Source organism: Lepidochelys kempii, chromosome 8 (assembly GCF_965140265.1).
Source record: "Lepidochelys kempii isolate rLepKem1 chromosome 8, rLepKem1.hap2, whole genome shotgun sequence".
In the NCBI taxonomy this organism is placed as follows: Eukaryota; Metazoa; Chordata; order Testudines; family Cheloniidae; genus Lepidochelys; species Lepidochelys kempii.
The window spans coordinates 29,280,644-29,303,821 of record NC_133263.1 but is presented as its reverse complement, the minus strand read 5'-3'; the positions used below and the strand labels follow the sequence as shown (position 1 = coordinate 29,303,821).

Below are 23,178 nucleotides of genomic sequence, written 5' to 3'. Positions count from 1 at the left end.
CTCATTGACATCCTTACCTGAAACACTGTGTCAAACCCATAGAATCCACAGACTCTTATACTATGATAAGCGAATAGGATGCCACCTACCAATTCTCTCCACTAGTTAAAGTGCTTCTGCTTTCTTCCAGCTTCTTCTCTACTGCTTCCAGTTCAACAGCAGTCTGTTCCAGCAGTGCAGATACAGAGTCCTGTATAGAGGAAAGGGCTTTATTTAAAGACAGAATTCATTTCTAAACCCCATCAGCTATCAGAGTGAGTGTTCCATACTCACAATAAACCTGAGAAAAAAAATAGGAAAAGGTCCATCAGTCAGGTAAAAAGTTACATCCTAAATCAAACTTTTAGTTTTATTGACCCATTTAGTATCATAATGAAATTATTTACATATAAGAATGCCATGGAATCACACAACTGCTGATTTCTTCTCAGCAATGTAATATATTATAGAGGAGGTTTATGCAAGCTTCCTTTTAGCATTTGTCCTTACTGTTTTTTCAGCGCAGGATACTGCAGAACAAATATCCCCTTGTTTGTGTTTTCTGCTTTGCTTCTGAAGATATTTATAACTAAGAAGGTTGTACCAGCGTGTTGACTTCTCTCCAGATCTACATATTTCAGCAAGGCTAATTTGTGCCCCACCCTGTTGGAACCAAGAAGAAAAAGAGTTGTGAGTGCCATCTCAGAAAGAAGTGACTGCAGCAATAAAATGTCAGCAGAAATATGTAGCAGCAAAAACCAAGACTTTGAGAGCTGAAGGTTTAGTTGTCCCTGAGAAAAACCACCACCACCACTAATCTTCACTCTCGCTATTTCAGACATCATCTTGGTGATGGTTGGATGATATTAAATTGAACCATATTGTTGGTGGCTTCCAAGGGTCAGTACACAAGAAAGATTCACTTCAGCAGCTGCGTGCAAATAAGTGTCAAGAATGATGAACAATTATGTTGTGGCCATGGTAACTTGCAATCACTTTCAATTAGCAAGAATAAAAGACAACAATTAAAAAGAGATGGATTCTTTTCTAATTTAAGGGCTCATCAAATTGCTCTTTCGGATATAGGTGCTTGCGATTGATCATTTAAAAAGGTTCCCCTTGTTTTTGTGTCCACTCAGCCTAGATCCACTGTGAACCTTCATTTTGTTTTCTTTTACTACATCATGGCATATGCACAATATATTGCAATTCTGTTACAATTTATATGGCCTGTGCTTGAGCAGACACTATTCATTAGCTAAGTACAGTTTATTTTATATTGCACAGATTTCCTGCAATTAAATTCAGCCCAATCTGGAGTTTACCGAGGCACATAAGCATGTGGGCTACCAGATGGGAAATCAGTTTGGAATACAAGGGCTGTTTCTTAAGCCCAAGTGTGGTTCGCAGGTGAAGGTAGCAAAGCAGGAACACCATAAAAGTGTGGTGGGATTCCCAACCAAAATGTATGTAGACAATAGCATCTACTAAGGGAGACATGAAAGACTCCAGAAACGTACAAACAGAATTAACTTTTTGTTGCTTTGTTATTACTTAGGCCCCAGGTCTATAAGCCTTACTCATATTAAGTAAAGTATCTTACTCCAGAAGCAGTTTCATTAAAATCAACTCCCTTACTAAGGGAATACTGACCATTAAAAAGGATAACTGAACTCATACCAACAGAGTTCTATGGAAATTATAGGGTTCTTTACAATTTACACTCTTCTACAGAATTTGAGAGAATGATCACATTTCTAAAAGGATTTTGTAAAAATCCTTAAAAATGTAATAAAACTGCCTCCATTATAGAATTCTACAGATTTTTTTAAAAAAATCCTCTACAAAGGAGATCATTCTCTATTACATTCTACAGAACATTTCCCTAAAGGGTGGGTGCAAATTGTGGTTCACACCCTTAAGTCACAAGGGAAGAGGAGTCAAGTGGTTTGAGGAATTGGGTTTCTAATGCAGACCTTAAGCCACTGTACATATTGGCATAACTGGGATTCTCCGATATAGTGAAAGTCCATCTCTACAGGGATGGGTCCTACAGCTAAGGACAGTAAGGGAAGCTTGCATAACTGGCCAAATCTAAGTTTTGAGAACACTAGGTATTTGTCAAATTAAGCAGAAGAGATGGAAGAAAAGATTCACACAGAAATGAATGCTAACCAGGCACTCCTCGAGGTGAGACTTATCCACAGTGCAAACATCAACTCTTAAAGTCTTCTGGTGTAAAGCAGGGTAAGAGATTGAAACCCAGAATATTTCATTGTATACAAGACTGTCTGAAGCTTCCATGGGTCTTGTGCGGAACAAACAACTTGTGCTTTCAGAGCAAGGAAGAACAGCCACACGAATGTTCCTATTGAAAAATACTTTAATTAGTGCCATATTAACTTGCTGTAAGCATCTGTTATGAGATTACCATAAATCACAAAACACTATTATTTACCCAATTCATTGTGAAAGCATCTATCATAGTCAGACTTTCCTCTTTGCAATACTAATCTCAACTATAACAGTGAGTACTTTTTAGGGAACATAAATTTTTAAAAACAAATATGAAATGTATTATAATTTTAGGATAAGTGGAGTTATGTACCTAAAAACAGGATCTAGAGACTTCTTAAAGTCACTGGCTAGTCACTGACATTTAGATGAGGAAAAAAAAACATTAAGAGAGGGAATTAAGATGGACAAAACTAGGAAGCTTAAATGCCCTGGAGAGAACTTCTAAAGTGTTGGATTTTTGTAATGCTGTACTTACGATACTCAAAACATTAGTTGCAAATGGGAAAAAAAATCTTCACCAAAAATGTGGGACTGCAAGGGCTGGAAATACTGCCAAATAGCTGCTGGCTAAACATACATGACATTCATAGCACTTTTGATGTGAAAGTAACATCTTCCATTTATTTTGTTGGCAGCAGTGAATGTGATCTACTGAGTTAATGCTTAATTTTTCGTTTGAATGGGACTGGCAAACCATGAAAGTCCATGTATCTGAACTCTGCACACCCTCTGCTCGGCTGCACTGAGCAATGAGCCACAGCTGACAATCTTGCCTGTTAAATGTTAATTCCATATAAGTTTTTCCTAGCAAAGGAAATAAATGAATCTAAAGATTATTGCAGGAAGTTCATCTTCATTTCCATATGCGGATGTATGAGCTCACAACTGATGGTAAATGTGGGATGAAAAATGGGATGTGCTTACAGGGCTACATGCATTATATAAAATGAAAAAATAAACTAAGATGTGTGAGATCCCGGATGAAGTATATTACAACCATTTCTACTATGTTTATTTAATCTACTTACACTTTCTGATCTTGCTGTAACATTAGAGCAGGAACGTTATTCAGCTTCATGACTAATATTGCAAATTGTTTATTTTTGTCATCATATCTGAATTAATTGGAAAAAATGTGAGAAGACACATTAGCAACAACAAAACTGCCTTAGACACAATGAAAGACTGTTCTGTTTTCAAGACACCTTCAGATTTGCTGGCTTGACATTTGCTGCACTAAGATATTTGAAATCTGACGAGAACTACACCAAGGGAGTCTAAAAATTATTTTCCGATAGCTTGTTATGTATAATTCAATCAATCACATTCTAGTTATGTGTAACATTTTTGTATAACAACCAGTGGACATATAGTGGTTTAAGTCATTCAGATAAGGTGTACTATAAATTTGAACCAAGGCATTAGAGTATTTTTACCTGTTATTCAGGTAAATAGCTGAATTCCAAATAAGATTTTAATATATAGAATCATATTTAGGTAAAAATAGCATACTAAAAGAAAAATTAATTACATTTAAGAATGCCCAGTGGCTCAGGCATTTTTATGCTGAAGAAGTTAGGAGTAAACAATCCATAACATCAGTAACAAAACAAAATCAAGTGGTTTTGTGCTAGTTATTTTTTCAGAGCTGTTTCTGGTGTGGTCCCCCAGTCATTTGAGTAGGGCCCTCTATGTCTGGCCCATCATGTTGCCAACCCCTCTTGCTGCTCTTATCATTCAGATGGGACAGCCAATTTAGCCTACCATTTATGATTAGGGTTACTAATAGCCAACCTATTAGTTGGTCAGTAGGGGATGGAGAAACCCAGCAAGATGATTTCCAGAGACCAAATCCTGTTTTTTCCATGATGCATCTAGTCTACTGAGGCCACAAACAAAGGTCCCAATTCTCTCATTGCTGATTTACCCTGGTGAATGTAACACCAATAGATTTCCACTGATGTGAGTGAGAGCAAAACCAGGCCCAGAGTGTCCAGATAATAAGGTGATAATCACACTTTATAGTGTACATTAAGCAAGATTAGTCCAATAACATAAAAAAAAGATATTGGAAAGAGAAGGCTGTAGAGAGCATGCAAGTCTTATGAGAACAAGATATATCAAGAACTATTAAGATCAGAGTCTCAAAAACAACAGAAGCCACCCAGCTTACTTCATAGCAATTTGCACTTTGGCAGTCCCAGCTGCTTCTGTATGATCACTGTCAAACATTATCATTTCTGACACACAGAGTCTGAAAGAAATCAAGGACAATTAAGGGCCTGTGGAATTTCAATAACACAGTTAATTTAGGAGGCACAGCCTTTTCTCCTCTCCGCACAAATTTTGGAGGGAACTGGGCATATGGGTCTTTTAAGGGGTTTTGCTTTCTCTTATTATAGTGTGCATATCAGAGAAACATATTTACAGTGAGTTACATGCCTCCCCTCTGCTGCCAGCAAAAATGTGAGACAGGAGGCAACACAAACTCAAGGAGTGAAAGCTATATTGGAAATGCCACGTGGCCTCATTCTCTGAAGTGGCTGAACCTTTTTGGCTGAAGTTTTCCAGAGAAATTCAGCCTGAGGCAGACACCTGGTATGAAATATTTCAGCCCAAACAGTTATGAACAAACAGTTATGTTTGGCAAAATTATGGCCCTCTTTTTAGTTGTTTATATGATGGAAAGTATCAGGCAACCTTAACAGGCAATGCTGCCTGCCCTACCTCTCATGTCTACAGATATTGGGTAAAATCCAAGAGTCTATATCTTAACCAAATTGCAAAAAGGATTACAATCACGTCTGGTAATGTTGGCTTGATATCTAAATCATGAGCTTCTTACTAAACAAATCTGGAGTATACCTTTGTACAGCTGCCTCATACACCCCGCTGTCTCCAGCAACAGATTCATCTGACACCGCAGCTGACACACATGCCACCTTCAGTGTGGCCCCTCCAGCTGAATTTACACCTGTGATAAAATGAAGGGAGGAAAAACAAAGGTGTTAATGAAAAAGCTGGGTGCATCAGCAACTGTAGCTTTCAAGGCAAGTGTTTTTCTTTCACTCATGTGTCAAGTGATAATAGGCTTCTGACTCTGAATGGAACTACTCTTTAGCTGGTGTGAAATTAGTCCTGGTGGACAGGGCCAGACTGACAGCCATGGTGACTGAAAAGCTTCTCTTTAACCTAAGACAGCAGAAGGAAGAGCAGTATCTTTATTTCCATCCATGGGTGTATGAGCTCACAGCAGACACTGCATAGACAGCAGCAGGATTAGCCTTTCCAGATAGCCTGAAGGATGCCTCAATTCGAGCCACCAAAACCTATAGCAAAAAATATAGAACCTAGAAAGAATGGTTGAGGTAAGTGGTAGAATATGAATTTTATCTGCTATAGCTGTACATCAAATTTAGATCTCTCTCTTAACTTTAGCTATCCAAACTGTACTCAGGGCTATTTTTGGAAGAGAAGGGGAAAGGTTTTGCTGTTTAGGTTTCAGAAAATCTTCTGCGTGCCCATTGTATCAGTGTTACCTTGAGAGCAGCAGCCTTGGCAGGGTGACAGTGCAAAGATGTCACACTGGGGATTCCAGGACCACCGTGCAAAAAGTCAGATGTAAAAACAGTGTGTTTTTTTAACAGCCCCCAATTCCTCAAACCTAGCAAAGCATGTACTCCATTAAGGATTATATCTATGTTTGACACTAGCCATTTTGGCTGTAGTCCTGTTTAAAGAGTGTAGTTTGTGGTTTGACTTTTCCCTATTGTAGAATAGATCATAAAACAAATCTATTTCCTCATGCTCCTCTAACTCAAACTGTTGAAAGATTTTTGTTCAAACTTTTGCACACACACAAAAAAGTCACTGTCAGATAGGGACAAATCTTGAAAATTTCAGTCCAAAAGGTGAATACTACAGATGAAAGCAGGGGCTTATAAAAGAAACTATTTTACAGTTAACTGCAGATGGCACTACAGGCAACTCCTATAATTGCTGATTAATTTTGCAAAGATTCAGCTCAGAGGAGACAGTGTGAACTAGTATCAAAGTTATTTTTATAAGATGCTGCTGGGGAATATTTTACCTTGCATCCCTGTACAGTACTGTCAGTGAGAGAAGTAATCTAAGCTTTCTCCTTAGAACGCAAAAACAGGCTAGCAACCATTCATGGTGTAGTAGATCAGTCATTAAATAAGGCAGATGATGAATACAGGGCTAAAAATGACATTCACAAACCAATTTATTTTTTCTTGTGCTGTCTTAGCGGACTTATTCCTGCTGTATTCCCATTGAAATCCATGGGACTACTGTAGGTATCAAAGTAAGCTTTATATTCATGGCTCAGATATAAGGGGTGGCATGATTAATCTCTGTTTCTTTCCTTATTACCGTGGCATAGCCTTTACTCCCCAGCCTTTAATATGAACGTTAAACTTCCCTGGTAGCTTGTTTTATAGCCAGTCAGTTGAGACTTACACACTGCCCCACAAAATACAAAGCTAGAAGTCATATTTTTCACACATATATATACACATATACATATATATATTCATTCTTTTCCTAGGCAAGTTAGTCCTCACACACTAGAGCTCTTTGTCCCTTTTCAATTACCAATGCCATTTAAACACTTCAACCAGAAAGCATCTGGTTTTTGATCACTTCAGCTGAGTAATTTGTGGCCCAGAAAAATGAAGTCCTTCTATTCAGAATCACTCTTCAGGATACTGCTACAATGAACAGATAGCATCCTTTCCTTTACTAATTCAATTACTATTCCTTTCCAGCCTTCTTCCTGTTCCCCACCCCACCACCAACTCAACATACCCATCCTTCTCTGAGATTAAGGGAGACTGCTTAGTTCTATTAAAATTTTATTTTGTTTTTGCTTTCTCCCACTTACACATTCTGGGTGTCAAGTTCATACAGGTGGCAGGCAATACACCCCCGTGTTGCCAGTTCACATTTCCCTGAATGGAGACAAGCCAGACTCAGCCATTATTACAAGAGCTCCATGCCTCCTCCTGGTGCCACAAGGAATCTTTCCTTTTGTGCTTCTAAACGAGAAAAACTTCTAAACTGGAAGTCAAAAAAGGTAATCCAGAAAAATGGGGTTGAAATATAGGGAAGGAAAACAAACCATTCCAAACCACCACTGACTTACGCAGAAGATAAGGGTAGAAACTAGGGCTGTCAATTAATCGCAGTTAACTCGCGATTAACGGGAAAAACTTAATGGTGATTAAGAAAAGTAATGGTGATTAATTGCATTGTTAAACAATAGAATACCAATTGAAATTTATTAAATATTTTTGGATGTTTTTCCACATTTTCAAATATATTGATTTCTATTACAACACAGAATACAAAGTGTTACTCCTGAGGGCATTCTGCGCCAAAAAATTAAAATTCTGCACCAAAATCCAAAAATTTGTGTACAGTATTTTAAAATTCTGCAAATTTTATTTGTCAAATAAATGTGGAGGCTCCAGCATGGCATTGGGGAGCACAGGCCACTGGCTGCACAGAGGTGGGAGATCACTGTGAAGCTACGCCCTGGGACATGGACTGAGCCGTGAGGCTGCACCCAACTCTGACACAGTGCAAGGACAAGGCCTGCCCTGAAAACACCCCAGGGCCCTGCCCCTCCATGCCAGGTGCACCAAGTGTGGATGGCAGGCTCAGCAAGGCAGGATCCAAGTGTGGAGGAGCTTAGTGTGGGGGGATCCAGTTGTGTGTTGAGAGGATTCTGTGAGGGGCAATCTGGAAGCAGGCAGCTGAGTGGGGGATCTGGATGCACAGGGGCTTGTTAGGGGATTCTGGGTGCAATGGTAATGGGACTCTGCAGAGGAGTCCAGATGACGGTGGTTAGAGCTCAGCAGGGTGGGTCTGGGTGTGGGGAGATCAGTGGGGGGTCCAGATACTGGGGGAGGTGGGCTCAGTGGGTCGGAGATCCAGGTGCAGGTGGTTGGGGCTCAGTAGGGTGAGGATCCGGGTGGGCTGTTGGGGTGGTCCAGGTGCAGGGGGAGTGGGGCTTGTGGGGGGGGTCTGGGTGTGGGGGAGTCTGGATGCATGGGAGTTAGGTGGATGGGGGAGCAGCTCCCTGTACAGTGATCCCTCCCCCTGCAGCTGAGCAGCAATGGGTGCAGGGAGTGGGGGGATGGGGGGGTGAGGAGGGAGTTTGCAGAGCTTCCTACAGCCGGGGGAGAAATCTTGGGGGTGGGTCTGACACAGTCCCGGATACCATGCAGGGGAAGAGGAAGTCCTGTTGTCCCCAGCGCAGCCCAGCCCAGCCCAGCCCAGTCAGGACTAGTAGCTGAGCCCAGCACATGGTAGGAGGCATCATACTGGACTTTCCCAGTCCCACGCCCTGCCCCACAGTGATTTATTTCTCTGCCAGCTGCCTTGGGCACCCAAAACATACTGCTAGGGAGGGGTGTATGATCGCTCTTGTGGCTTCCCTTTGCTTCCCCATCAGAAAGTCATTTTTCTGCGGGGAAGCAAAGAAATATGCAGGGGACATAAATTCTGTGCATGTGCAGTTGCACAGAATTCCCCCAGGAGTAAAAGTCTACAGTGCTCAGATTATATTATTATTTTTGATTACAAATATTTGCACGGTAAAAATGATAAAATAAATAGTATTTTTCAATTCACTTCATACAAGTACTGTAGTGCAATCTCTTTATCGTGAAAATGTAACTTACAAATGTAGATTTTTTTTTGTTATATAACTGCACTCAAAAACAAAACAATGGAAAATTTTAGAGCCTACATGTCCACTCAGTCCTACTTCTTTTTCAGCCAATTGGTAAGAGAAACAAGTTTGTTTACATTTACAAGAGATAATGTTGCCTGCTTCTTATTTACAATGTCACCTGAAAGTGAGAATAGGCGTTCACATCGCACTTTTGTAGCTGGCATAGCAAGGTATTTACGTGCCAGATATGCAAAACATTCGTATGCCCCTTCATGCTCCGGCCACCATTCCAGAGGACATGCTTCCATGCTGATGATGCTCATTAAAAAAATAATGCGTTAATTAAATTTGTGTCTGAACTCCTTGGGGGAGAATTGTATGTCTGCTGCTCTGTTTTACCTGCATTCTGCCATTTCATGTTCAAGCAGTCTCGGATCATGACCCAGCACATGTTCGTTTTAAGAACACTTTCACAGCAGATTTGACAAAACACAAAGAAGGTATCAATGTGAGATTTCTAAAAATAGCTACAGCTATTGGGGTTTTAATCAACCCAAGGATTAAGAATCTGAAGTACCTTCCAAAATCTGAGAGGGACGAGGTGTGGCGCATGCTTTCAGACGTCTTAAAAGAGCAACATTTAGATGCAGAAACTACAGAACCCAAACTAGCAAAAAAGAAAATCAACCTTCTGCTGGCGGCATCTGACTCAGATGATGAAAATGAACATGCATCGGTCTGCTCTGCTTTGGATCGTTATTAAGAAGAACCCATCATCAGCATGGACGCACGTCCTCTGGAATGGTGGTTAAATCATGAAGGGACATAAGAATCTTTAGCACATCTGGAACGGAAACATCTTGCAACGCCGGCTACAACAGTGCCATGTGAACGCCTGTTCTCACTTTCAGGTGACATTGTAAACAAGAGGCGGGTAGCATTATCTCCTGCAAACTGTAACCAAACTTATTTGTCTGAGCAATTGACTGAAGTAGGACTGAGTGGACTTGTAGACTCTAAAGTTTTACACTGTTTTATTTTTGAATGCAGTTATTTTTTGTACATAAGTCTATATTTGTAAGTTCAACTTTCATGATAAATTTCAGAGTAGCAGCCGTGTTAGTCTGTATTCGCAAAAAGAAAAGGAGGACTTGTGGCACCTTAGAGACTAACAAATTTATTTGAGCATAAGCTTTCATGAGCTACAGCTCACTTCATCGAATGCATCCGATGAAGTGAGCTGTAGCTCATGAAAGCTTATGCTCAAATAAATTTGTTAGTCTCTAAGGTGCCACAAGCACTCCTTTTCTTTTCATGATGAAGAGATTGCACTACAGTACTTGTTTTAGGTGAACTGAAAAAAACTATTTCTTTTGCTTTTTACAGTGCAAATATTTGTAATAAAAAATAAATACAAAGTGAGCACCGTACACTTTATATTCTGTGTTGTAATTGAAATAAATATTTTTGAAAATGTAGAAAACATCAAAAATATTTAAATAAATGGTATTCTTTTATTGTTTAACAGCATGATTAATTGCGCGATTAACTTCTATTATTTTTTTAATCGCTTGACAGCCCTAGTAAAAACCTTTACATTCTTCAGGACAAGGATCATGCTCTGTCAGGGAAACACCTAGTACAATGAGGGTGCTACCATAAACAAATAGTAAAAAACCAAGTATTTAGATACTACAGCCACAGTGCTTAGATATTTGGGACAGGGTGCAATGGAAAATAGACATAACAGAAGCTATCAGAGCTAACATACCATAGGCGTCCTGAATAGGCTAGAAAAGCTCTAAAAGCAGCAGGTGGGTAGAGTTGCCAGGGGTCCAGTTTTCGACTGGAACGCCACATTTGCTCCAACCCCTCAGACAGAGACAAACACCTACAAGATCTCTATCAAGCTTTCTTACAACTACAATACCCACCTGCTGAAGTGAAGAAACAGATTGACAGAGCCAGAAGAGTACCCAGAAGTCACCTACTACAGGACAGGCCCAACAAAGAAAATAACAGAACGCCACTAGCCGTCACCTTCAGCCCCCAACTAAAACCTCTCCAGCGCATCATCAAGGATCTACAACCTATCCTGAAGGACGACCCATCACTCTCACAAATCTTGGGAGATAGGCCAGTCCTTGCCTACAGACAGCCCCCCAACCTGAAGCAAATACTCACCAGCAACCACACACCACACAACAGAACCACTAACCCAGGAACCTATCCTTGCAACAAAGCCTGTTGCCAACTGTGCCCACATATCTATTCAGGGGACACCATCACAGGGCCTAATCACATCAGCCACACTATCAGAGGCTCGTTCACCTGCACATCTACCAATGTGATATATGCCATCATGTGCCAGCAATGCCCCTCTGCCATGTACATTGGGCAAACTGGACAGTCTCTACGTAAAAGAATAAATGGACACAAATCAGATGTCAAGAATTATAACATTCATAAACCAGTCTGAGAACACTTCAATCTCTCTGGTCACTCGATTTCTGACCTCAAAGTGACTATCCTTCAACAAAAAAACTTCAAAAACAGACTCCAACGAGAGACTGCTGAATTGGAATTAATTTGCAAATTGGATACAATTAACTTAGGCTTGAATAGAGACTGGGAGTGGTTGAGTCATTATATTAAGTAAAACTATTTCCCCATGTTTATTCCTCCCCCCTTTCACCCCCCCCCCCCCCGCCACTGTTCCTCAGACGTTCTTGTTAACTCCTGGAAATGTGCTGGAAATGGCCCACCTTGATTATCACTTCAAAAGGTTTTCTCTCCCCCCACTCCACTCTCCTGCTGGTAATAGCTCATCTTAAGTGATCACTCTCCTTACAATGTATATTTTTTCATGGTCTGTGTGTATATAAAATCTCCTCACTGTACTTTCCACTTTATGCATCCGATGAAGTGAGCTGTAGCTCATGAAAGCTTATGCTCAAATAAATTGGTTAGTCTCTAAGGTGCCACAAGTACTCCTTTTCTTTCAGTTGAAAAGGGATTCTAGTGGCACAGGTTGGCACCGCTGACTGGTCCGTTAAAGTCCAGTTGGTAGTACAGCAGTGGCCCAGGGATAAGACAGGCTCCCTGCCTGACCTAGCTCTGCATGGCTCCCAGAAGCGGCCGCCAGGTCCTTGTGGCCCTTAAGGTGCATGGGCAGCCAGGGAGACTCCATGCGCTGCCCCACCCAGCATGCCAGCTCTGCCGATCCCATTAGCCAGTAACCACGACCAAAGGGAGCTGCAGGGGCGGCGCCTGTGGGCACAAGGGCAGCATGCAGAGCCTCCCTGGCCACCCATGCACCTAGGGGCTGCAGGGACCTGGCAGCCACTTCTTGGGAGCCACAGTAAGTGCCGCCGGGACCCTGCACCCCCTCCTCCACCCCAACCCCCTTCCCCAGCTCTGAGTCCCCTCTTGCACCCCATACCCCTCATTCATGGCCCCACCCCAGAGCCCACACCCCTATCCGGAGCCCTCATCCCCTGCATCCCAACCCCCTGCCCCAGACTGGAGCCCTCTCCTGCACCCCAAACCCCTCATCCCCAGCCGGAGCTCTCCCACAACCCAACCCCCTGCCCCAGTCCAGTGAAAGTGAGTGAGGGTGGGGGAGAAAGAGCGACGGAGGGAGGAGGGATGGAGCGAGTTGGGGGGGCTGGGAGAAGGGGAAGGACAGGGTTTCAGGGAAAGGGCAGGGCAGGGGTGTTCGGTTTTGTGCCATTAGAAAGTTGGCAACCCTATTGTCACACAACTGGAGGTACTTCCAGAGTAAAGGCTTTATATTCAGAGTAAGCATAATGGGGCTGATGGTTGCCTGTGAATACCAGCCTACTCATGCTCCACAATCATCAAACCAAAAGAGATTTGAGAAGGAAAATCCCTTCTTCAGCAGCTGTGGAACATTCTAAGAAGCACTCATCCCAACTAGTGAGCAGAGGACTTTTTGTTTAATTTTTAAAACTTTGTCTAAGAAGTTCTGATAAATGTTCAGTGTATTTTTTTAGTTAAGAGAATTAGGTCCCGTCCTGCAAATCCTTTGTAAGAACCTCTAAGGTTGGAATCTAGGGACCATAAGGGTTCTGGGCTGCTGGCACCTCTGCATCACCACTGGGGGCTTAGGCTGGGTGTCCACGGGAGGACCCTGTGCGGCTGGGCTCGGCGGGAAGTATTGCGCAGCAGGATGTAGGTGGCGGCTCCAAACAGTCACTGACTGGCTAGTACCAGTATTTAAACCAGGAAGCCATGAAGGGAGCTGTCTGAGCAACAACACAGAGTGCCTGCCCATCTCTGCTCCAGATCCTGCTTGTGAAAGACCCTAGATTCTGGTTTCTGACCCTGCTTTGTCCTTGACTTTGCTATTCAATTGCTGCCTGTAACCTGGCATCTGATCCCGATCTCCTGGTAACCTGACCCGGTCTGCCTCCTGGTGTCCGACGCTTGGTCTGCCCTCTTGCCTGTCTCAGACACTGACCTCCTGGTACCTGACTCGGTCTGACTCCTGCCCCACCACTAGTCTAACCTCCCACATCCCGGTTGTGATCCCCTTAGTCACATTAGTAATGAGCTGCAGGATCAGGTCTCTAACTACAGAATTACTGCTGTGAGGGTGTTTTTAAGGGCCACCTCATATCATCAATTGAATTCACTGAGGAGTTCTGTTTAAAAACTAAAATATTACAGCCATGGTATTTATCTGATAACATAGAGTAGCAAACATTTTTTCATCTAATACCATTATGTTCAAGCTAGGAAATTTAAACATGTGAAAAAGAAAACATCAACACATGGGAGGCTCTTACAAATGCATGAAGAGAAAGACATCAAGAATTTGTGCTTACACTGCATTGAAGTGATTCTGCAAAAGAGACATATTGGTGTCTTCTACAAGTCTTTGTACATGATAATACATGGAACTTGAAGCCCTCAAAAACCACACAGATTAGGGCAGCAGTTACCAATTATGTGCAACTGTGTGTTTGTCAGATAACCCTTTTAGACCATTAAGGGCTTGATTCAAATTAATAATAATCAAATTAACTAATCACTATATCTTACTCTCTCTTACTGTCCTGACCAAATTCCATATGGAATTAGATATAATATCTGGGCTAAATCTCAGAAAAAAAAATATTTTCTATCCTATTCAGGGTCTTACACCTAAATTATAGGAGTGACAGCATTCTGCCAATAAGATGTGCCATTCCTAGAAGGAACAGAGTGAGATAAGGAGTGAGCAGAAGCTTTAAATCCCCATTTTATACCAATTATCGAATCTCCTCCTGAGTCAAGAACTGAACCAAACAACTGGCTGTCAGGCTATGTCCACACTACAGCTTACATGGATATGTTAGATTGCTCAAGGGTGTGAATAAGCCACATCTCTGAGCCATGTAAGTTACATGGACCTAAGCACCAACATGGACAGCGCTAGGATGGTGAGAGAGCTACTCTCACTGACATAGCTACTTCGGCTCACAGGGGCCAGAATAATTAAGTCGACAGGAGAGCTCTCTCCAGGCAGCTTACAGCATCTGCACTAGCAGCGCTGCACCTTTTGCCATTGTAAGCTCTGTAGTGTAGCCACAGCCAGAGTCCCTTGCTGTAACCACGGCTGATAGATCTTTTCCTATTACAGGCCCACGCTCTGCCCTGACGGAGGACTGCACAGGCTCCATTGCATGCATTTGCATACGATATAAATGAAATGTCATCATAAATCTGAGTTCATTAAATTTGGTCACACCACTAACATGGATTTGATTTCTGTTCTTAGTAGGATTTTTCTTAATCTCTCAAACGTGCAATTGCAGCTACTTTCCAAAAAGCAACTGTGGGTCATACGAACATCTGAAGGCAGAGTACAGGGCTCTTTTATAATTCTCTATGGACTAGATTCTGTTCAGTTTCACCCTTGACTTCAATGGAATTACTCTGCATATACATCAGAGTTTGGCCCAATATACACTGTTACATACACGTTTGATACTTATCAATGATAAATAACTAGACTCTAACCATCACACATTTAAGAAAAGGAAGCATATTTCAAAGCAGCAAGGACTTTGTTAAAAAAAAAAATTCCCGAGGGATATACAATTTAATTCTGCTTACAAAAACATGAGCACGTGTTGTCCAGTGAGGCCAAGTACTGACCATAACACTCAGCCACAATGTTTTAGTGTTACATTGAATTGTGAGAGTAATGCCTAGAGAGTGAAATCTCTCCTCCTTATTGCCCTGAAATAAACTACTTACGAGGATTACTTTGTCTGCTGACTGAATAACAGAAATAATCACTTAATCTGCTTAACACCTTAGCTTTCATTTAACAGCCTTGACAATCGTGAAGAGCTAAAAAGGTTAAAACAAATCACCATCCAGTTCTAACAGGAATAAATACTGTTTCATACTCAGATGAAAAAGTACCTATCATGTAGGGTGAGGGTAATGTCACTTTAGGGAATTTTAATTATGAAATGAAGCCTTAAAATGACAACTGTTCAGATATTATATGGTATCAGATGGTAATCACATTTCACTAGATCCCCTACATTTATGTAGTTTTTTTGTTTTTGTACATATCCATAGAACAAAGTGCTAGATGGGTTTAAAACCCATTTGCCAGTGCTGCATTTTGCAAGCTTATGTAGTTCCCTACAGCACTAGTGTTGACTTTCTACTTTTTTTTCTCCACTGAAGTAGAAAATAAAACCATTTCATTCACATAGGCCCCACCTCCTTTGGAATCTGACAGGGGCTACTGTCTGCCTGCGTGGATCAATATTGTACTAATTGGTATCTGATTCTTTTAATCTATTTGCACCGGGCCAGTAGCCTCACAAAGGAAAGTGTTTGTTCCTGTATTGAACCCTTTTAACAAAAATCCAGTATTCTTAAGTGTCTCACTTTTATCATGCTTATTATCCAAACAAGTTATTGTTGCTAAGAGACTTCGCCTTTGAAATAGTTAGTTCTCAAAACATAACATAGCCATCCCTGCTCTGCTGACATCCATGGAAGGGTTAACCACTGAATTGCCTGGGAGCAAAGTCAGGCCCAATGTGCACCTCCTGGGATTTTTTTGGTTCTTCAATTGTTGAGTAACTGACCTCCAGAACCACCTTGCAGATTTCTGCCTGTAAGTTTTTTTTACTGTGTCCTTTTAGGGAGTCCACTTTAAGGCACTCAATTCTACACTTAGGCAGTAGGCACCTACAATAGATATTTGGGCTCTGAAGTGCCAAATTAAGCACTTAGATGGAGAACTGGGCACCCTAATTTAGGCACTTAAGTTTAAAAATTAGCTCCACCCTGCTTGTGGGGGTGTGTGTATATGCACACACACAGAGTCACTTTTTGGCAGGCTTAGCAGCATTCAAATTATATTATTTGTCAGTAAATGTCAATTTCACCTGACACACTGAAAACAACAACAACAAAAAAATGGATCATAACAATCGGCACAAGTGCAGACTCCTTGCCTTGTGTCTGCACGGATCAGGTGCCACTGACCATGCAGGAGATCAGAGACCCCTCTGTAGCCCCACTGTCACAGTCCCACTCATTTACTCCTGCAAACCACGGGGCCTCTTGATATCCAATCCCTGCAGGTGAATGGTATGGGGAAGGCTGCGGTCTTGGCAGAGCAAAGCAGAGACCCCTGGCCAGAACTACAAGGAGGATGAGGATGACATCCGGCCACAGGGGAGGCCACCCTTCCGCTGAATGGCTCCATCCCTGAGCAGGAGCCATTCAGCAGCTGGGTGGCCTCCCTTGTGGCTGGGGTAGGGGAGCTCGTCTCTATCCCATCTGATCTACAGTCTTCCTCACATCTTGTGCCTGCAGAGATTGGGTATCACTGGCTCTGCAGTTCTGCTGTCATAGCCCCACTCACTCACTTGCCAGCCAGCTGAGTGGGAGCCATCCCCCCAGCAGGAACTGTTCAGCAGCACCCCACGGCCGGGGCTCGTCCTTCTCCTTGCAGTCCTGACCAGAGGTCTCTGCACTGCTGAGCCAGGACTGCAGCCAACCCCCACACCTTGCATCCTGGTGACTTGGGCCTCTTGGCCATGCAAGGAAGGCCCTGTGGCATTGCTGTCAGTGCTGGGAGCCCTGTGTAGCCCCACTGCCAAACTCTAATTCCTACCTGACCTCCTTTTAATTTCTCACATCTGTAAAAACAAAAATTGTTAAGATGTTTTATTTGTTAAATTGGTTAATAATCATTAGGATAAATAAAAATCAAATGCTGCTAAGCTTAGTTAGGGACTGAAGTGGTTAGGAAAGGAATTCATTCCTGGATATGAATTAAATCACCAACTCCTTCTCCAGCTGCGGTAAAGTATATAGTTAGATGTCACAAATGCATTATTGGGTGGAGGCTGCCAGAAGTCCTTGTACTAAAGGCTGTTGAGCAATGTTTGCAATGTCTGAATTTTAGCTTTATTGCTTTGCTGTCCAACTAAAAAGATTTTTGTAAAGAGGATTTTAAAGTTACTTATAGGTTGAGCTGTTACTGTACCTTGGCCTAGATGTTTGTCCCCAGCCCTAGGCTCTTCCAATCTGTAGCTGCCACTTCCAGCGTTTAGAGAGAGTTCAGAAAGACTTATATTTATTTCTGTATCTTCAAAGTCCATGTGGCTCAAAAAGGCATCTCCAGTTAAGAGAGGGTCTATCACTAGTGGGGAGCAGGGCGGAGAGGGAGATGACAGAGATGACCTTGGAGATAAGGATGTCATTGATTTGGGGGTCCCAGACAAAGATCTCAGAGCCTGGATACGACTGGTGGCATCTGTTTTGTGAGTTTTTGCCACCTCGTTCTCATGAATAGTGGTGATATAGCCTGAAGGCCTAAATCCAGCGGCTCCCTCCAAGAGTAAGAAGTCGACTTTGTTCTGATAGTCTGAGTCCAACTGTTCCCACTGCTCACAGTAGAGATCAGTAAAACTGGCTGAGGTGGAAGAATCCTGGCTAGAGGTGGCAAGAGATCCTCTGCTCGATGCAAGAGAGCCAGGGCTGCTGCCTGAAGAGAGGGAAAGCATGCTGGTAGAGAGGCTGCAGAAAAACACAAACATGTCAGAGAAAGCTTGACTTTTACATCATATGAGTTCTGAAAGACACCGTGACATTTTTATGCACACTCACCAAAATGCTGGTGCAGGTTGCTATTTTAGCTTTTAAACAACAAGACACCAGTCCATAGCCCTAGGCACCCTGACAAGTTTGAATTAAAATCCATACAGGAATGGCCACCCATCAGTACAGTTGACTGAAAATTTCCAAAATTGAATTGATGACACTTCAGTGAAAACAGGTGATATAATTTGCTTTTTTCAACAAGCTGTACTCATCATCCAATGGGCCCTCTCTTACACACACACACACACACACACACACACAATCGTCAACTCAATGCATCAAAGGATTAGAGTAACAGCATTCTTTGTTCAATTATGTGGAGGCCCTCTGGTTCTTCTTAACCTTCAAGGGGGAGCATGAGAACAGGTTGTTTGCCCCATACAGGAAAGATTAGTTAATGCCACAGTGAGGAGATGACGATCTCTTCATGTCACAGGAAGGGTTTCCAGTTGTCGAACCGCAAACTCCAACCCAGAATACGGCCTGCAGTGAAGTCTGGCCTGCAACTGTCTGGGATGAGCCCAGTAACCTGCTGTTCTGAACTGACTTGCAAATTCATCTATGTGAAAAATTAGCATTGCCGAGCAGAATCAGCCTCAGTTATTCCACTGCCACAATAGTGAGTGACTAAACACAGCTCTGACTACCCATTTACCCCTGGAGATCTGCCTCAAATCAGAATTAATCTCAAGTGAAATAAGTGTTAGTTGAGTCCTTGGAGGATGCTTGTTCACATAAAAAGACCCCAACAATGCAGCACAATTGTTTCTGCTCAGTAGAAACTCAGAACTGACATAGGAGATGTTATAAATCAGGAAGTAATACATTGGCAAGGAGGCTTGTACAAGGACTGTTTTAAAGCTAGCCTTATTTGGCTTTCATTTCACAAGTGGGAAATTCACACCAACTTTTATTTAAGAGAAGCAGAATGCAATGGGGTAAAGTATGTAAGAGGATTTTGTTGATGTAAGAATGCTAGACTTGTAGATTTGTTTTAATAAGATGATGTACAATTTGTATTTTTGTGTCAGTTATGAGATCAGCAAGAACAAAATAAAATATCATTCCCAAATTAAAACAGAACTATATAACCCCTTAGTCCTCACATATTTTACCAGCGAGGAGTTCCTTGGTGCATGATCCTACAAATACTTAATTACCAAGTACAATACTTACTACCCTGAGCAGTTCCATTTAAGTCAATGGAACTACTCAGCATAGTAAGTACTATACTGCAAACACTAGTAGTCTTAGAGCCTTTAGCCCTCACTTCACATCTCGATTTGCTATTGTTTAAAAACTTACACTTGGGTTATTTTTAACATGATCTAAAAAAAAATTCCTAATGCTGAAAAAGCTAGGAAAATGCTAATTAATAAGCTTAATATTACTTAAGTAACTGCAATGCTGTCTAGGAGTGGTGCTAAATAAATGATACAACATATGCTTGTTCTTTTAAGGACAACATACAGAGTTCAGCAGAGTTTTAGCACAGATTGCCTTCTGCACTAGGTTGGCAGATGTGTATCACATCAGTCTTATGAAAACCACCTGTTGTGTGAAGCATGGCTTAAAAGAGGCCACCAGCATTTGAGTATGAACCTTGGTAAGGTTTGTAAGACTACTGAGAGCTAGTAAATACACTCTATTATAAAACAGTTGTAATTTCATTCAGGGCCGCCCAGAGGATTCAGGGGCCTGGGGTCTCTGGCGACAGGGGTCCTTCTGCTCCGGGTCTTTGGGGCACTTCGCCGAAGACATGGAGTGGAAGGACCCCTCGCCACCGAAGACCCGGAGCAGAAGAAGCAATGGCGGGTCTTCGGAGGTGGGTCCTTCACTCCGGGTGTGTTCGGCAGCACTAAAAGACCTGCTGCTGAAGTGCCGCCGAAAACTCTCGTGGGGGCCCCTGCGGGGCTCGGGGGCCTGGGGCAAATTGCCCCACTCTTCACCCCCCACCCCCACCCAGGCAGCCCTGATTTCATTTTTAAAGGATGATTCTTATTCTTTCCCTGTGACAGAAAGTTTGGCTGAACTTCATTATATTGCACATACAAATACATGCACACAAGCATTTGTTCATACTGTGTGTTTGCCCCAATCACTGAGTGAGTGTGTTAAGAACAGAAAGTACGGTGCACAGAGTAAGGAAATGAGTTACACAGCCCACACGGTGAACTGGGAAATGAATGCATGATGCAGCTCCACGTGCTAGAAATAATGCCTACTTCACCATGTAGGAATAGCTGCCCATCTTCAATAGTTCTAAGTGGCCTCTCTAAGAGTCAGATATCTTGTACTAAAATTTCTTTCCAGTCTTTTCACTATTGCCTTAATGAAAGAGGATAGGCCTCAGAGCAGAATCCAAAAGGAAAAACAGCAAAGAATAACATCAGCTCAGTTTGCCCAGTTGATAGAAACCCTATTTCTCCAATGGATGGGCCAACTCTGTATCGAGTTCTGAGGATGATATATGTGTACTTGTCTCCAAAGCTATCAACTTTATCCTTTTCCGTTTGTCTGAACAAACGGAGTACACAATATTTCATTAGAACAAGTTCAAAGATACCATAAATACAATAGGCACATTTACAAGCAGGAGCATAAATCTGAAGTCCACTTTCAGAGATACGTGTGCTGTGAGTGGCATAATTATCAGGCATAATAATACATGCTTATTTGCTAAGATTAGACCCTTAGTAATGTCAACTTCTGTGATAAATTACCTTATTACTCCCATCCCGCACCCAAATCCAAGCAATTTATTATTTCAACTCTTATTATACAAAATTTGAGCACTATGATAAGGGAGAAAGGACAGTCACGTGATGCCCATTTAAAGCATATGTAAATCTCTGAAAGACTAAAAACTCACTTTTTCAGCTGGGTGTGTAACACTACAACTAATCGTGTTGTTTCCTCCAGTTCGTGGACCAACTGATTTCTTTTGCTATTTAACTTCAATCTAGAGAAGACAGCAAAGATGGACAATAAGTTAAAATGACATTTTAATATTAAAATGAAGACCAAGCAGTAAGCTGTGCCCTTACTATGCAATTCCACTGAGAAAAGTAGAAGTCAATTAGGACAGTAATCAGCCCTGTGTGAAGCAGTTCTATACTACTTTCATTTTTTTTTTGTTTGCTTAGTTTTTTAAACAGCTTCAAAGAAAATTAAAATCTGGGGCCCAGTCCTACTAATGCTTATTTCTGGGTAGAGCAGCAAGCACTATACCTGGCTGTGTTTCTAGGGTCAGTCCATAGACATTTGGTAGTCACTTTTGGATAACTCAGGAGGCATTTTGCCAGTCACACAGTTAGAGTCTTACAGTCAATGTAACAGAAATGTGAGTTTGTGAATTATCCTTTCACTCAATTTCAAAAAAGAGAGGGAATACATTTTTCATGTCAAATATTTCTCTAAATAAAACAGGTTAAAAAATCACATTGCTAAAGACATTTATGATCCAGTGTAATTTCCAGATTTATAAAATGTATTTCTACGCATTCAAATTCTAATGAGCGCACACAGCTCCATTGTTTCCCTTCACCTGTTTAATGTCACCGAGTAGTGCTAAGCAGCTGGAGCAGACCCAGAATCTGCCTCCATAACTGGTAATGAGGCATGATATATTTGTGATTGGGTTTTCAGTGGGAGATTCTCCACACACACACCTAATGGGAAAAGTGGGTTTTTCAGGCACTTCCCTCCTACACCTCTCCTCCCACTGAAGGAGCTTTACTAGAAACTCCTCACAGTAGTACCTGGTATCTAGTTTATGTAAATAGAAACAAAGATGAATGTTAGGTCGTATACTGACACTGCCTGAGGCTTCATGTACCATCAAGAGTCTAAATCCAGTCTAGCTAAATCCAGGCTTGTCTACGCAGCCAGTTAGAATGCGGCAAGCTAGAGAGTGTGAATCTACAGTGCACCAGTGGTCACGCATCAACTCGCTATGTGGACCCTGTTTGCTGCACACCCTGGCTTGCTACAGATTTACTCACTGTGTAGACAATCCCCAGGAGTCAGGGAAAAGACAGCCAGAAAATGGCCAACATGCGTTGGACCGCTTAAAAAACAAGTTCCAGACCAAAGAACTCTCTCCTGGAAAATCCTTGCCATCAAGCCTTAAGAGTTCAACTTAGAGAGCAACAGGAGAGCAAGAACAATCTTTACTTACTTACACAATAAAGCATAAAGAATGGGAGGGGAGAGGGGCAGTGGGCCACTGGATATGGCACTGGGCAGACAATCAGGAGCACTGAGTTCTATTCCCGGCATCATCACTGACTTTCTGTAAGCTACTGGGCATGTCATTTACTTCAGGGCCTCAGTTTCCTCTCCCATCCTTTGTCCATTGCTTATTTTGACTAGAAGGTCTCTGGGTTCAGGGCCTTCTCTCACTATATATTTGTACAGCACCTACTACAATCTGATTTGACTCTCTTTTGGGGCCTCTAACCACTACTATAACACCAACAAAAAACAGATAGCCAAGGCCAGCTCAGTTGGGGCACATGAAAGTTTTAAATTTTGAGGACGATACTAAGCTGGGAGGGGTTGCAAGTGCTTTGGAGGATAGAATTAAAATTCAAAATGTTCTGGACAAACTGGAGAAATGGTCTGAAGTAAACAGGATGAAATTCAAAACAGACAATTGCAAGGTACTCCACTTAGGAAGGAACGATCAGTTGCACACATACAAAATGGGAAATGACTGCCTAGGAAGGAGTGCAGCGGAAAGGGATCTGGGGGTCAGAGTGGACCACAAGCTAAATATGAGTCAACAGTGCAACACTGTTGAAAAAAAAAAAGCAAACATCCTTCTGGGATGTATTAGCTGGAGTGTTGTAAGCAAGATGTGAGAAGTAATTCTTCTGCTCTACTCCATGCTGGTTAGGCCTCAGCTGGAGTACTGTGTCCAGTTCTGGGCACCACATTTCAGGAAAGATGTGGACAAATTGGGAGAAAATCCAGAGAAGAGCAACAAAAATGATTAAAGGTCTAGAAGACATGACCTGTGAGGGAAGATTGAAAAAAAAAATGGT

General features: G+C 42.0%; 1 protein-coding gene across 1 annotated transcript in view; it reads right to left on the bottom strand.

Moving 5' to 3' along the window:
* Positions 1-23,178, bottom strand: part of WWC1 (WW and C2 domain containing 1) — a 138,023-nt gene that overhangs the window by 17,619 nt on the left and 97,226 nt on the right. Inside the window, exons 10-17 of the mRNA XM_073355938.1 lie at positions 21,003-21,092; positions 17,514-18,046; positions 5,143-5,251; positions 4,451-4,531; positions 3,306-3,392; positions 2,155-2,347; positions 490-642; positions 90-190 (exon numbers count right to left, since the gene is read on the bottom strand). Of these exons, the coding sequence (XP_073212039.1) occupies positions 90-190; positions 490-642; positions 2,155-2,347; positions 3,306-3,392; positions 4,451-4,531; positions 5,143-5,251; positions 17,514-18,046; positions 21,003-21,092 (1,347 nt within the window). The remainder of the gene's footprint in view (positions 1-89; positions 191-489; positions 643-2,154; positions 2,348-3,305; positions 3,393-4,450; positions 4,532-5,142; positions 5,252-17,513; positions 18,047-21,002; positions 21,093-23,178) is intronic.